Source organism: Vigna angularis, chromosome 5 (genome assembly GCF_016808095.1).
Source record: "Vigna angularis cultivar LongXiaoDou No.4 chromosome 5, ASM1680809v1, whole genome shotgun sequence".
Taxonomy (NCBI): Eukaryota; Viridiplantae; Streptophyta; class Magnoliopsida; order Fabales; family Fabaceae; genus Vigna; species Vigna angularis.
Window position 1 is genome coordinate 35871102 of NC_068974.1, and position 14368 is coordinate 35885469.

The window sequence follows — 14368 nt, forward strand, 5'->3', positions numbered from 1 at the left end:
CTGTGGATATACATGTGAAAAGATAATTAGAGTTGCAGGTGAATTTGTTTTTAAAAAAAAAATACAAGTTAATCTGAAATTTCGATTACAATCTGCGGGTAGTTTTTTCTCATCCTGAAATAATGAATTCAATTTTTTTTAAAGGATAATGTCAAATGTTAAAAAGAGGGTAATACATTTCTATTTTACTTTTTTTTATAATCAAATAGTATATGATATTGATTTCTTTTTTATGAGTATATATAACGTGAAGAGTTAGAAACTAAAAAATTATTTCCATTCTCGAATTTTATATATGTTTAATTTAGTTATTAAGTAATGTAATTACTAATTAAAATTATCTCAAATCAATTCCTATAAATTTAATGTAGAAAGAAGATAAAACACAATAAGGAAAAAAAATAGAGTAAAAAATAGCATGGGCCAAAAGAAAAATCGCCACTCTCAATTTATTGCACACAGTTTTAAACCATTCAAATCAACTAAACATAATTTGATATTTTTTAAGAGAAAATATGTATTTGAAACAAAAAATAAACAGAATTGGAAGATACGATGTCCTCTTATTCCATTCCCACAAACGACAAGGAAAAATGTTTTCCTTATTTGGTTTAATTTTATAAATAAGAAAGTTAAAAAAATATAATTTAACGAACGTGGTATTTTATAAAAAAAAATCATTTCCTTTTGAAGAAAGACCATCAGAAAACAATATCCACACACATTTTATCCATCAAGTCATACACTAAGAAACAATATTTTTATTCCACTACTACAGTACGTAGTATCAAACAATAAGTATTTTTATAACATAAAGAATATTTTTATAAATGCATGCAGTATTTATTTAATTTATGGTACACTTATAGAGAATCTAGTTTTAAATTTTTAAAAAAGGAACGGAAGGTATCTTAGAGGTTGGTGTTTTATCTAAAACATGTTTACATTTGTTGTGAGTGTGTAGAGAAGAATGACTTTTGTAGAAAAGAGGAAGCTGTTTTGTATTCATGCATCTGTTATCTCTTTATAAATGAATACAGCCATCATTTCTCAATCTTTGACTACAAACACTTCCATTCAGTTAAACAAATCAATTCAAAATGTGGTTCATAAAATTCCACAATATTTTTATTTTTTTTATCTATGGAATATTCCTTTTTAAAGTATCCTATTCGTAATGTGAATATTCTGTCATACTCAATTCAAAAGGTAAAGCAAAGGATGGGCTTGTAAGGCCCATTTCAGTGTACACTGTTAGTCAAATTTCAAGGATGATACTTTAAAGAGTTAAATATGTTTTTCGTCCCTTAAGTATCACACGATTTTGGGTCTAGTTCCTACTCAAAACTTTGATTGCTTTTAGTTCTCATAGTTTTGAAACTATTATTATTAGTCCTTAAAATTGAACGGCGTTAGCTTTTGTTTGATGTGACAAACGGCGAGGCTACGTCTTATGCCAACTTCCCTCTTCACTCTCTGCCACGTTGCTTTTCTTTTTATCTGGCCAATAAGAATTTGACACGTGTCAGCCCCCTTCCACCCCAAATTAGGGTTTGCCAGATTGGGGAAACTTGCCCCTGCACCTGCGCCACGATTCTATTCTTCTATCTTACGCCGTCATGAGCCAAGAACGCGAGAAGGGAAGGGTTGCTATCTTGCAGATGGCGAATGGGGTTTCTGCTGTGTTTTTGGATTTGCAGGTCTGTTGCAGGTGATGGCGCATCTGGATGACGGTGATAATGCGAGGGAGGATGTCGCAGCTTGCAAGGATTTTGGGCGTTGAAGGTGGCGTTGATGGAGGATGTCGTCGCTGCAGGGGAGCTTGCGAGATGAAGGCGCGACGGCGGAGAAGCTTAGGTGATTTAGGGTTCGTCGCAGCACTCACGAATTGGGATTTATGTTGGTTGTGGTTCTCGATTGGTCGGAGCGAACTCGGTGCGCGTCTTCCGGTGCGATTTGCGATTGGGTTGCTCGCGTTTTCTGGATTTGTCTGAGTTTCAGGTGATTCTGAGAATGCCATGGATGACTCGCGAGGAAGAAGAAAGGGCTCCGTTGTTTGGATTCTTTGCAGATGAAGAATGGAAATGCTTGCTTGATTTGCGGCTTGGGCTGTTGCGTGATTGGGGTAATGGTGCACGAGAAGCGAAACCGTGGTTGCTCTACCGGAGAAGATGAACGAAGTTCTCAAGCACAAGCAACGTGTGGCCTCGTCGTTTGCCACATCAAACAAAAGTTAACGCCGTTCAATTTTAAGGACTAATAGTAATAGTTTCAAAACTATAAGGACTAAAAACAATCAAAGTTTCGAGTAGGGACTAAACCTAAAATCGTGTGATACTTAAGGGATGAAAAAAATATTTAACTCTACTTTAAAACTCATAATATTTTTACTGACGTTGATATCATGTCAGAATAAAACAGAAAAATATTAAACGTGTCTTATTGTCTAAAGATAGAGTAATGGATTTAAGTAGATTTGAAGATAAAATTTATGTTGTTTTTTTTAAGAATTTTAAAAGTAAAAGTGAAAAAATTAGAGTTCGTAAGTGATTTAATTAATATAACAAATAAAAGAATATTTCATTGTATATAAAAATAGATCGAAATTATCTTTATAAGTAAAAAATAATATAAAACTATTTTTGGACTAGTTTGAATTATTATTTTTTTAAGAAAATGCTGATGAATAGGTTGTATTGTATAAATATAAAAAAAAATTGACATTTAGAAAGGGCTGAAGTTAATTATGAAGGAAAAAACAAGACACGGGTACAAACCAGCTCATTTTCACTTTTTTATCGTAATTAATTTAAACCAATGAGTAAATATATATGAATTTATTCTCACTTAATAAATGGTCTTAAATACAAGTTTTGAATAATCTCCAGTAAAAAAAATCATTCTTACTATTATATTAACAAAGAGGAGAAGCATTATAGTATTCTATATGAAATTAGAAAGAATTTGGGTAACAAAAGTTGAAATTTTCTACTTCAAATTTTAAAACACAATAAGGTATATGCGATTCCTGACATATCAAATGACAGAATCGGTTCCAGAATTTACTGAATCGATTCAAAACCTCGTACTGTCATCACTTACAAAGAACCAAATACATTATTCTACCGACACATCTGTTTATTTGCTTGACAATTGTTAACATAGGCAAAGAAGTATAGAGGCTAGAAAGTAATATTTACAAAAAGTTATCAACGTATTTATACTTTTAGTATATACATTTAATGTGAATTTCAACTAAAAGAAAATAATTTCATTGCATCTTAGAAAGCTTTAAGTGGTGCATCTTTTTTCGGGTGTTCTTTATATATCTTAACAAAATGTAATTAATAAAATGTACAGGTAAATAATTGGATCAGACGTATTTTTTTATAGTGAGAAAAAAATTACACTTTTAATAAAACATTTTTAATTTATTAATTTTATTTAAATTTCATTATTAATTAATATAATTAAATATATAAATATTTTTTAATTATTATGTATTATTGAATTAAAAAGTTAATATATAATGAATTTTAAAGTAATTTTTAATAATTTTAAAGTAATTTTTAAAAAAATTAAATTTTTAAAGTACAAAATAAATAAATGATAAAATATTTTCTCTAAAAATTGATTATATATTAACATTGTTTTTTATTTAATGAAATAATTATTAAAAATAAAAATTATTCTAATCCACTAACAGAGTTTAAACAAAATTAATAAATTAAAATTTATACATCAATTGTTTTAGTACAAATTCAATTATTTACCTAAATACAGTTACAACAGTGTATAGATACAAGTCTCTTTAATTATATTAAAGTTATGTAGTAGTTAATGTTATGAATTAAAAATTATCACCGTAAAAATTATAGAATATGTCAAGAAAGTATGAGCTTAACAACAAATAATAAATAAAATAAAATATTTATTTTTTTGATTTGAAAATAATATTTCAGTTTTTTATATAAATTTATTTATGGTTTAGTGATGTGGATTTTTACTAGATAAAACCATTTTAGTTTTTTAAGCTTAAGTAAACATGGAGAAACTCTTAAATATTTAAAGCTAGAAGTTTTACTAGATAGAAGTGAGTAAAAAGAACGTAATCAATGAAAATTAATGTCATATTTAATAATGAAGAGGAGCATATTTTTTTTAGTAATAATTACTTTAAAATGGTTGGAAATTGGAATGTAGGTCAAAGTAGGTTAAAGTAAGATATAAAGCTCCCAGGTGTCGACCAAATCATAGTAACAATAATAATTTATTAGTGAGCATTGGTTACATACATGCATCTCTCGTTAGCTATAAACCTTTTTGAAAGTTGAATTTTCTTGGTCCTTTGTCTTCTTTAGATTCTAATTCACCAACCTTGCTTCAACTGTGCAAGAAAACCACGAATTTCGATTAATCAATAAGTCATATAGTTTTCAAACGTTGGAACCATTACTATTATTTATTTTCTTTTATGAAATTTCATATTTATAATATTAAAGTTCTCAAAATTTCATTTCTCATAAAAAAAAATAGTACGGAAGCTACATAATAAAAATATGTGAGGTGACACCAGTTGACATTAGAAATAATTTTTTATTTTGATAAAGATTGTAATTATCTATGAATAAGTGCATTATTAATTAATGATGAATGCTGAGTGAAGTTAGTGCACTTTAGACATATTTTACAACAATAATCACTTGAAGACAATGTTAAGAATAACTTAAGACCAGATTTAAGATGGTATACAACACCCACCTTAGCCACCAAACATTTGCATTTGTATCTGTCACAAAAAAGTTTCAGAGGCCAATCTCTAACATTTGGCACACAAAGGAAGTTTGGTTTTGTTTTGAGTTTCAACATTCTATGATCTGTCTCAATTTGATCTCATGATTCATGTCTTCTCCACCAAGGCCCCAAACAAAAGAAAATCTCAATTCTCCATCACAGGTTCCTTCTCCCTCTCTTCTACTATTCTATTTATTTCTTTTCTTTCTTGCCTGCTTCATTATTAATCAGTCAATCTTCTTACTTTATTTCTTCTGTCCATCGGCTATGCAAAGCAACCTCACTGATTTTGCTTCCATGCACATAAATTGCCTCAAAATCTTACTATCCTAGGGTTACCAATGTTCCCTCAAGATTCTTCTTTCAACACATGCATCAAGTTACAACTTTTGATTGCTTTAACATATATAAATCCCTGCTTTTAGCTTTTTCCATACATGTGTTACTACCTCTGTCTCTTCCACTTTCATGGCTTTTTAGAAAGCCATGCTAACGGTTCTGGATTCATGGTGGGAAACAAACTGATTTTTTTTTCTCACTTTTTCAATTTGCAGTATTGGTTGTGAATTGAAAGTTTTCACCTTGATGGATCCACGTTTCGAGTCCAATTTCATCAACGGTTTTAAACCTAACAACCAAGTGTCCAACACGGTTGTTGTAGAGGATCAGTTCCTTGTCCCTGTTAATGGGATGATGAGACCCTTCGAGTTTGGATTCAGGGATAACTCGTTAATTCTTCAACCTGATCCAAACGTTGCTCAGAACTGTGTTTCCTTTGCCACCGACGAGGAGTCTCCACTGGACGAGATTGATTTTTCTGCTACTGTCTTACGCTACATAAACCAAATGCTTATGGAAGAGGACTTGGAGGCGAAGTCGTGTATGTTTCATGATTCCTTGGCTCTCCAAGCTGCTGAGAAATCATTCTATGAGGCCATTGGTGAGACACACCCTTCTTTAATAAAAACCTATCACAACGTAGACAGCCCTGAGGACAGTAGTTTCAGTGATTATGGCAGCAGTGGTACAGCCACTAGTAATGGTAACTCGATTGAGTCTCATTGGGGTAACGTTGATCTTACTGACTATAAGCCTTCCATACTGCAAACCACTTTTCCCACTGACTTTGTTTTCCAGGCCAGTTCAATCCAATCTTCTATGAACACCACAATCAACTTCAGTGTTAACGATAGTGGATTCTTGCATAGTTCCACTGCGGCTGGAATTTTGGATCCAACCTTGTTTAGCAAGAGTGAATCTGTTCTGCAATTTGAGAGGGGTGTGGAGGAAGCCAACAAGTTCCTACCTAAAGGGAATCCTTTGGTTGTTGACTTGGAGAGCCCCTCTTTGAGGATGGTTCCACATATCCAAGAGGAAATTAAGGTAGAGAGAGATGAAATTTTTGCTGAGTTAAGAGGAAGGAAGAATCACGGGCGGGAAGATGAAGAAGCAGATTCGCAAGATGGGAGAAGCAACAAGCAGTCTGCTGTGTACATTGATGACAGTGAGATATCAGAATTGCTTGATAAGGTTCTGCTGGGCACTGGATGCAGAAAGGAGCCAGCTCCTTTGTGTATTTGTTACGCAGACCTTCCTAATGGAGCATCCTCGAGTGCACAGAAGAAATTAGAAGAAACAAACAAGTCTGGTGGTGGGAAGAGCCGTGTTAAGAAGCAAGGCAACACAAAAGGAGTTGTGGATCTGAGGACATTGTTGATTCTATGTGCACAAGCTGTTTCTTCTGATGATCGTGTGTCTGCTAATGAATTGCTGAAGCAGATAAGGCAACATACTTCTCCGCTGGGTGAGGGGACTCAGAGGCTGGCCCATTGCTTTGCAAATGCTCTTGAAGCACGTTTGGCTGGGACAGGCACTCAGATTTATACTGCTTTATCATACAAAAGAAACTCTGCAGCAGACATGGTGAAAGCTTACCAAATGTATATTTCGGCTTGTCCATTCAAGAAGCTATCTATCATTTTTGCAAACCATACAATTTTGCAGCTAGCCATGGAAGTTGAATCTCTTCACATTATAGACTTTGGCATCCGTTATGGCTTCCAATGGCCAGCTCTTATTTATCGTCTATCAAAACGACTTGGGGGACCTCCCAAGCTGCGGATAACAGGGATAGAACTCCCACAACCTGGTTTCAGGCCAGCAGAGAGAGTCCAGCAGACGGGACGTCGCCTTGCAAGATACTGTGATCGGTTTAAAGTTCCATTCGAGTTCAATGCCATTGCACAGAAATGGGAAACCATCAGAGTTGAGGACTTGAAGATAAAGGAAAATGAACTTCTTGCAGTGAATACTATGTTTAGATTTCAGAATCTACTTGATGAGACAGTTGTGTTGAATAGTCCCCGGGATGCTGTTTTAAGTTTAATAAGGAAGGCAAATCCCACTATCTTTATACATGGTACTGTCAATGGGAGCTACAATGCTCCATTCTTTGTAACACGGTTCCGGGAGGCCCTTTTCCATTATTCTACTTTGTTTGATGTGCTTGATACTAATGTGAGTCGTGAAGATCCAATGAGGTTGATGTTTGAGAAAGAGTTCTTTGGTCGGAGGGTAATGAATGCTTTAGCTTGTGAGGGTTGTGAGAGGGTTGAGAGGCCCGAGACATACAAGCAATGGCAGGTTAGGAACACGAGAGCTGGATTTAGGCAACTGTCCTTGGATAAACATCTCATCAACAAATTAAGATCCAAGTTGAAAGATATTTACCACAGTGATTTCATGCTTCTTGAAGATGCCAACTTTATGCTGCAAGGTTGGAAGGGCAGAGTAGTTTATGCTTCATCTTGTTGGGTGCCTGCATAGGCCTTGACAGTGATCTTCTCAGGGTAGTTTATTAGGAGCAATGTTTCATGTGTTTGTAGGGTAGACATGAACTTCCAGAAGTTTATTTATATGGCTTAAACTTCAGTTATTCTAGAAGCTTATCCCTGCTAATGGAATCACACAAGTTTTAAATGATCAAGTCATGAGCATGACACATTCAAATGTTGAACTCTTCCTTGTTGAGTTCTTGTGATAGGTAAGCCTAAGCTGCAGAATCCTGCAGAATCCTGAGATTGTAGAAGTTGAAATGCTGCCAAATACATCCTTCACTCCACCTGAATTTTAGATTTTTGTGTATTGTCCTTGTATTTTTCAAATACACTTATTAACACTAATTTTGATGTTTTAAAATTTATTAAAAAAATTTCACGTCAATGTACTTTAAAAAAAAAAAAAAACTTATAAATGAATCTGGAATCTCCTTCACTCTTTTCTTATCCTTCAATGTACTATTACAGTGTAGCCTTCGTAATTAAGAAGGTATAACTGGTATGCATATTCTCTTTCTCATGTAACCATGTATTTTCTTTATGACACATCTTTTTTCGAAGTTTATATGATAAGATAATATGCTATTCCTTTTAATCAGTCATTTAACTAAAGGAAATTTCACTCTTATTTTTTCTGAATTTCTTAATGAATGTCTAAGTTTTATTTCTTCCTAGATTGCAATGTTGAAAATCATTTTTATAACTTTTCACTTAACTAAATTGATTTCTTAATTACTTTTTTAAAAAAGAAATTGGTGGTATTTTATTTTAATTTAAGCAGTTAGTGATGTAGCGAAATTCTTAAATAAACTATGCCATATATTATCATGATGGATTTTCACAAAAAAATCATTTAAATACTATCATAGGCTAATATTATTTATTAAACATTTAATAATTTACTTAATTTTTAAAATTGAGTAAAAATGTTTGAAAAACTTAAAATGAAGCTTTATTCGCTTTAATGTTGACAGTATCTAATAAATAATAACATTTTATTATTATTTTAACTATTTTCAGTAGTTTATAACATCTAAAAATTTGAATGCTCTACCTATTCAAGAAGAGAACAAACTCCTATGAAAAAGTCTCAAAACAGGAGACACGTGAACCGTTGTCGGTCAAATACTGGCCTTTTGGTTAGAAATAAACAACCACTTTTTTTTTTTTAATTTATATGTTCAAATACATTTATTTGTTGAATATTTTTTAATTATAATATAATTTCTATATTTTAAAACTTATTGATTATTTATTTATTTTGGGAAATATGCGTGCTAAAGTACCAGATTAATTTAACTTAATTTTTAGTCAGTAAAATTAGTTTTCCAATCCCATTTGAAAAATTGAAATAACTATCTTTTTTCAATTAGCTTAAAAAAAGTAACACATTTTTTTAATTTAATGACAATTGGTTATAATAAGTTTGTTAAATTTATAATAATTATTTTAAAAAATATTTTTATTATAATTTCTTGTTAGTTGTGACTTTTAGTTTAATAGTTTTAGTTACATTGAAACTAAAAAGAGGATCTAGATCAGACGTTCAGAAATATAGGTTTTTATATATAGAAAGAATTCATTTTTCTTACATTTTGAAGCAGAATAATTTAAAAAAAATCTTACACTGTTTGAGAATGAAGACAAAAAGTACTTTCTAAATAGTTTCATTCCTTAAAGTATATAGATATTTTAAAAAAAATAAATAAATATCAAGAACAATAATAGATGAAATGATTCGGGAACATGTCTTTTGCTAAAAAAAAGTGTTGGGAAAGTGGATTAGAGCATCTTACATACCTAAATCAAGAAGTAGCAGTTTGTATGCAGTTTTGAGATTGTAGAGACATATACTTGTGATGTTCTTCTGTTCTTTGACTACAAAAGCACCCTCCTTTCAGCTCCGAACATTCGCGGCGGCATCCCTAAACTAAGGTTTTTGTCATAATAGTCAAAAAGGTTCCTTTGCCTCGGTTTTTCTTCTTCCATTTTCGATCAATTTTGTTTCTCAACACGAAAGCATAAATCTTTCACTCTTACCATGGAGCACCCAAACTTCTTCTTCGGTGAAGAAGAGGATGACATGGCCCATCTCACAGACCCGCTTGTTTTTCCGACTTTGGATCCTTCTTCCAGAGACCCTTCGCTCGAAGACAACGACTTCTCAGAAACTGCAAAGTTCATCAGCCAGATCCTCATGGAAGAGAACGTCGAACACAAGCCATTCTACGACTCACTCACCTTGCAAGTTACCGAGAAATCCTTCTACGACGCTCTCGCCGGTAACCTACCTCCTTCCCCCAATCAACACCCCCTTGCTTTCAGTCCTGAAGCTGAAACCACCACCACCACCACCACCACCGCCAGCACCAGCAGCAACAGCAGTAACAACAATTTTTCAGATGAAAATTCCAGTGAGTTGAAGCTTCCTTCTCCAGATTCTGTTTTTAAGTTTAACTCCCGCGCCCTTTCTCAACCGTCTCCCTCAATTACCGCCAACCATGGACTCCAAGATTTGGATTTTTCTATTGCCAAACTCTTATCACAGAATATTTTCAATGATGTGGACTCCGTTTCCCAGTTTAGGCGGGGCCTGGAGGAAGCTAGCAAGTTTCTTCCTCCGGGACCTAACCTTGTGACTGGTCTAGGTTCAAACGGAGAACAAGCGTTCAATAAGTTTGGAGACACCTCGTATGGGTTGAGTGGGAAAAATCACAAGAGGGACGAGAGATACGCTATAGAGGAGGAAGAAGAAGAAGAAGGGAGAAGTAACAAGCAGACAGCACTTTCCCATGTCGATGAAAGTGACTTGTCTGATGCTTTCGATCGGGTGTTGCTTCATGAGGGAAACATGTGTAGCCAAATCAATTCTTTGCCAGGTGGAGCAGTGAAGGTTGATGAAGCAGATGGAGGGAAGAGTCGTTCAAGGAAAAAAGAGAGGAACAAGGAAACAGTTGATTTGAGGAATCTTTTGCTGATGTGCTCACAATCTGTGTATGCCAATGACAACAGGACGGCCAATGAATTGCTAAAGCAGATTAGGCAACACTCTTCTCCCTTTGGAGATGCATCACAGAGGTTGGCTCATTACTTTGCCAACGGCCTTGAGGCACGCTTGGTTGGGGATGGTACAGTTGCACAGGGCATGTATTCTTTTCTGACCTCTAAGAGGAGCTCTGCTGCTGAGTTTCTCAAGGCATACCAGGTTTTCCTTTCCGCTTCCCCTTTCAAGAAGTTTACATATTTCTTTGCGAATAAAATGATTATGAAAGCAGCTGCAAAGGCAGAAACCATCCATATTATTGATTTTGGCATCCTATATGGTTTCCACTGGCCAATTCTTATTAAGTTTTTATCAGATAGAGAAGGTGGTCCTCCCAAACTGAGGATCACAGGGATAGAGTTTCCCCAACCAGGCTTTCGTCCCTCTGAAAGGATTGAGGAGACGGGTCACCGTCTTGCTAACTATTGTAAGCGTTACAAGGTTCCCTTTGAATACCATGCCATAGCATCAAGGAACTGGGAAACTATTCAGGTGGAAGCCCTTAAAATTGAGAGCAATGAGTTTGTTGCTGTCAATTGTCATATGAGGTTTGAGAATTTACTGGATGAGTCTATTGAAGTGGACAGTCCTAGGAATGCAGTCTTGCATTTGATCAAGAAGATAAATCCAAATATTTTTACTCAGTCCATCACTAATGGATCATATAATGCCCCCTTCTTTGCCACAAGATTTAGGGAGGCTTTGTTTCATTATTCTGCTATTTATGATATGTGTGACACTGTCATGCCTCGAGAAAACGAATGGAGGTTGATGATTGAGAGAGAGCTTTTGGGCCGGGAGGCTATGAATGTTATAGCATGCGAAGGTTCTGAGAGAATTGAAAGGCCTGAAACATACAAACAATGGCAGGCTAGGAATACAAGGGCTGGCTTCAAGCAGCTCCCACTGAATCCGGAATTGATGACCAAGTTTAGGACCAAGTTAAAGGAATGGTACCACAGAGATTTTGTCTTTGATGAAGATAACAATTGGATGCTTCAAGGTTGGAAGGGCCGCATTTTGTATGCTTCCACTTGTTGGGTGCCCGCATAATGTATGTTACTGAAGTGGGTTCAGAACTCATACTAGACTAAAGGTGTGATTCTAAGAATCAGTCACTGGCTTTTACTCTCTCCATTTCTTGTTTTCCCTGTCAAAGATTCGAGTTATAGTCTGCTAACATTTGCTTGTGCTTGAGCTTTGAGATATTTCAGGCTGTTGTTATGGTGCTTATTTTTGCTCGTTACACTGTTTCAGGTTCTGGTACCTACTTGCTTCACCTTCAGGTGCTGTTATGAAGATTGTACCAAAATTTTCACCGTGTTACTTGGTAAAATTATGGCTTGACTTTGCTTGTAGGATAGAGACTTGTAATCAAAATATCGAGTTATTTTCTTTCTAACCAACATGTATTAGCCATTTCACATCCTTCTATTTAAATCTGTAACACGCTGTCTCTTGAACCAAATTAGCTACTGAATTGACATGATGTAACAGATGATAATGTTCAGTTTGTTTTTCCGGTGATGCTTGCAATTTTGTTTTGTTGCAGTAACTTGGGAAAGTCATAATTTCCAGCGATAGCTTCTCTAAAATTGTCGGGTAATTTGTTCCACTGATCAAAGAACTTCAAATTTTTTATTTGTTGGTACTACTTAAATATAAACTAGAATATTCAGATAAGAATGCTGACAAATGCCATATTCTGTTGGCTGTTGCTCCAATTGTGAAATATGTTATTCATGATATGAATTGATTAATTTCAATGATTTTAGACTGTGAAACTTGATTTAGAAAATAATAACAGTATGAAGTTTCTTGAATATTGTTTTACCTGACATAATCTTTCAGTACCTCAAGAACTTGAAGTTGAAGATCGAAAGTTGGTTTGGTATCATCATTGTTTAATAAAACAAGCAAAGTTACTGTACTAGAAAACTATTTTATCTATTATAGTTCATTCTATTTGACTTTTGAACAAACAAACACTTAAGTATGGTTGCTGCAAGTTTACTTTGTCTGAGGCAATCACTATCAGCAGAGGTATCTTAACCACATTTTCAGTTCAATTTTATTTGGAAATGATTTTGGCCTTTGTTCTAAAAATAACTGATTGAAATAAGTATCAAATAGTTTACTGCTATTATTATTCTTTTAAAAAATCAAACGTGATTGAAATAAATTTGATGCTCAGCTGAAAAAGAGTTATTCTGGGTAAATGATTTTGATAGAATGTTGAAAAAAATTTAGTCAAAAATATATAAAACACGATTGAAGGAATGTAATGTATCTGGGGAAATTCACTCTGTATAGAGCATTTTATCTGGCATTTTCATTTTCAAGCTAGGATCTTCCTTTCTTGATTTAGGCATTGCTAAACACAATTTTAATGAATATAATTGGTTATAAATGCTTTGTATACATGTTTCAATATTGAACTGTGAAACTTTATTTGCATGACTTTATGTTGATGAAAATAATTATAACATCAATAAATTATTATTCAAGGTCAACGATATTTACTGCACTCTATTTAGAACAAAATTTATATATACTTTTGTATGTTTTCAAACGTACATTAGGCATGTTACTAATTTGTAACATTTTAAAAAAAAGTTGAAAATACAGTGCAAAACAAGGCTTTACTTAACTCCGTCAGTAAAAATATGAACGCATTTTTTATGCTATTAATTAATCATAATATTACCTCGGAACTTTTAATTGTTTTAGAATCAAACTAGTACTATTTATTAAATTTTATTACCAAACAGATTGATTGGGTAAATAAATTTTGAAGATTTTTTTAGGTTGGGTGTAAAGATATATATATATATATATATGTAAAAATCGAGATAACTTAAATAATAATATACATCTCTAGAAAAATATTATATACTAATGAATTTGTACAAAGAAATTCAATAGTTTTAGATTGTATTTATAGAGAATAAAATTTTCGATAAAAAAATAAAGATTGGTAAAGGTTGATAAATTCAAACTCTAATTTTATTCTGTATAAGGTTTCCAGATTTGTTCTACTTTTCTTTAATTTAACTTTTACCTTTTTTACGATGATTATCTTTTCTTTATAATTAAATATTTGTTTTTACGATGTTTATATTATAAAATGTATTCATAATAGAAGTTAACTTGTGATAAAGTACATGTGTAAACATGGGCATATTAATAATTGTTTAGCATCACAAACTTTTACTGTTTCAAAAATGTTTTTTCATTAAATTTTAAAAACAAAATAATAAAAGGCATTCCAGAAAAATGAAACAAAAATCAAAATAATAACATTTTCTTAGCAGATTTTTATTCAACCACATTCTTTAAAATTTGTTGTTATTTAATTTTTTTTCCGGTAACACGTTAGCACTTCGAAGGAAATTTTTTATATTGACAGCATTTACCAAAATCGAATTGGTATAATGCATAAAAAATAAATTTTGATGATTAAATATTCATAGTTAAGTGAAAATATACACATCCAGGGTTTAGTTACATATCAATATTGATGATCAAATTAGTTACATATTTTATCACTTAACTATCAAAATTAAAAATTCAATTTAGTGACAGGAAAAATTCAATTTTTAAAACATTAGACTAATGCTAGGTGCCCAAAATTACACATCCAGCATTCAAAAGAATATAATATATATATATATATATATATATATATATATAT

General features: G+C 33.0%; 2 protein-coding genes across 2 annotated transcripts; both read left to right on the plus strand.

Moving 5' to 3' along the window:
* Positions 1-4758: 4758 nt before the first annotated feature.
* Positions 4759-8191, plus strand: LOC108319661 (scarecrow-like protein 14). The gene is made up of 2 exons (XM_017550867.2): positions 4759-4956; positions 5349-8191. Exon 2 carries the CDS (start codon positions 5380-5382, stop codon positions 7618-7620), a length of 2241 nt encoding a protein of 746 aa, XP_017406356.1. The 5' UTR covers positions 4759-4956; positions 5349-5379; the 3' UTR covers positions 7621-8191.
* A 1164-nt stretch (positions 8192-9355) lies between these two features.
* Positions 9356-12210, plus strand: LOC108319659 (scarecrow-like protein 14). The gene is made up of 2 exons (XM_052878586.1): positions 9356-11770; positions 11932-12210. Exon 1 carries the CDS (start codon positions 9673-9675, stop codon positions 11725-11727), a length of 2055 nt encoding a protein of 684 aa, XP_052734546.1. The 5' UTR covers positions 9356-9672; the 3' UTR covers positions 11728-11770; positions 11932-12210.
* Positions 12211-14368: the final 2158 nt, after the last annotated feature.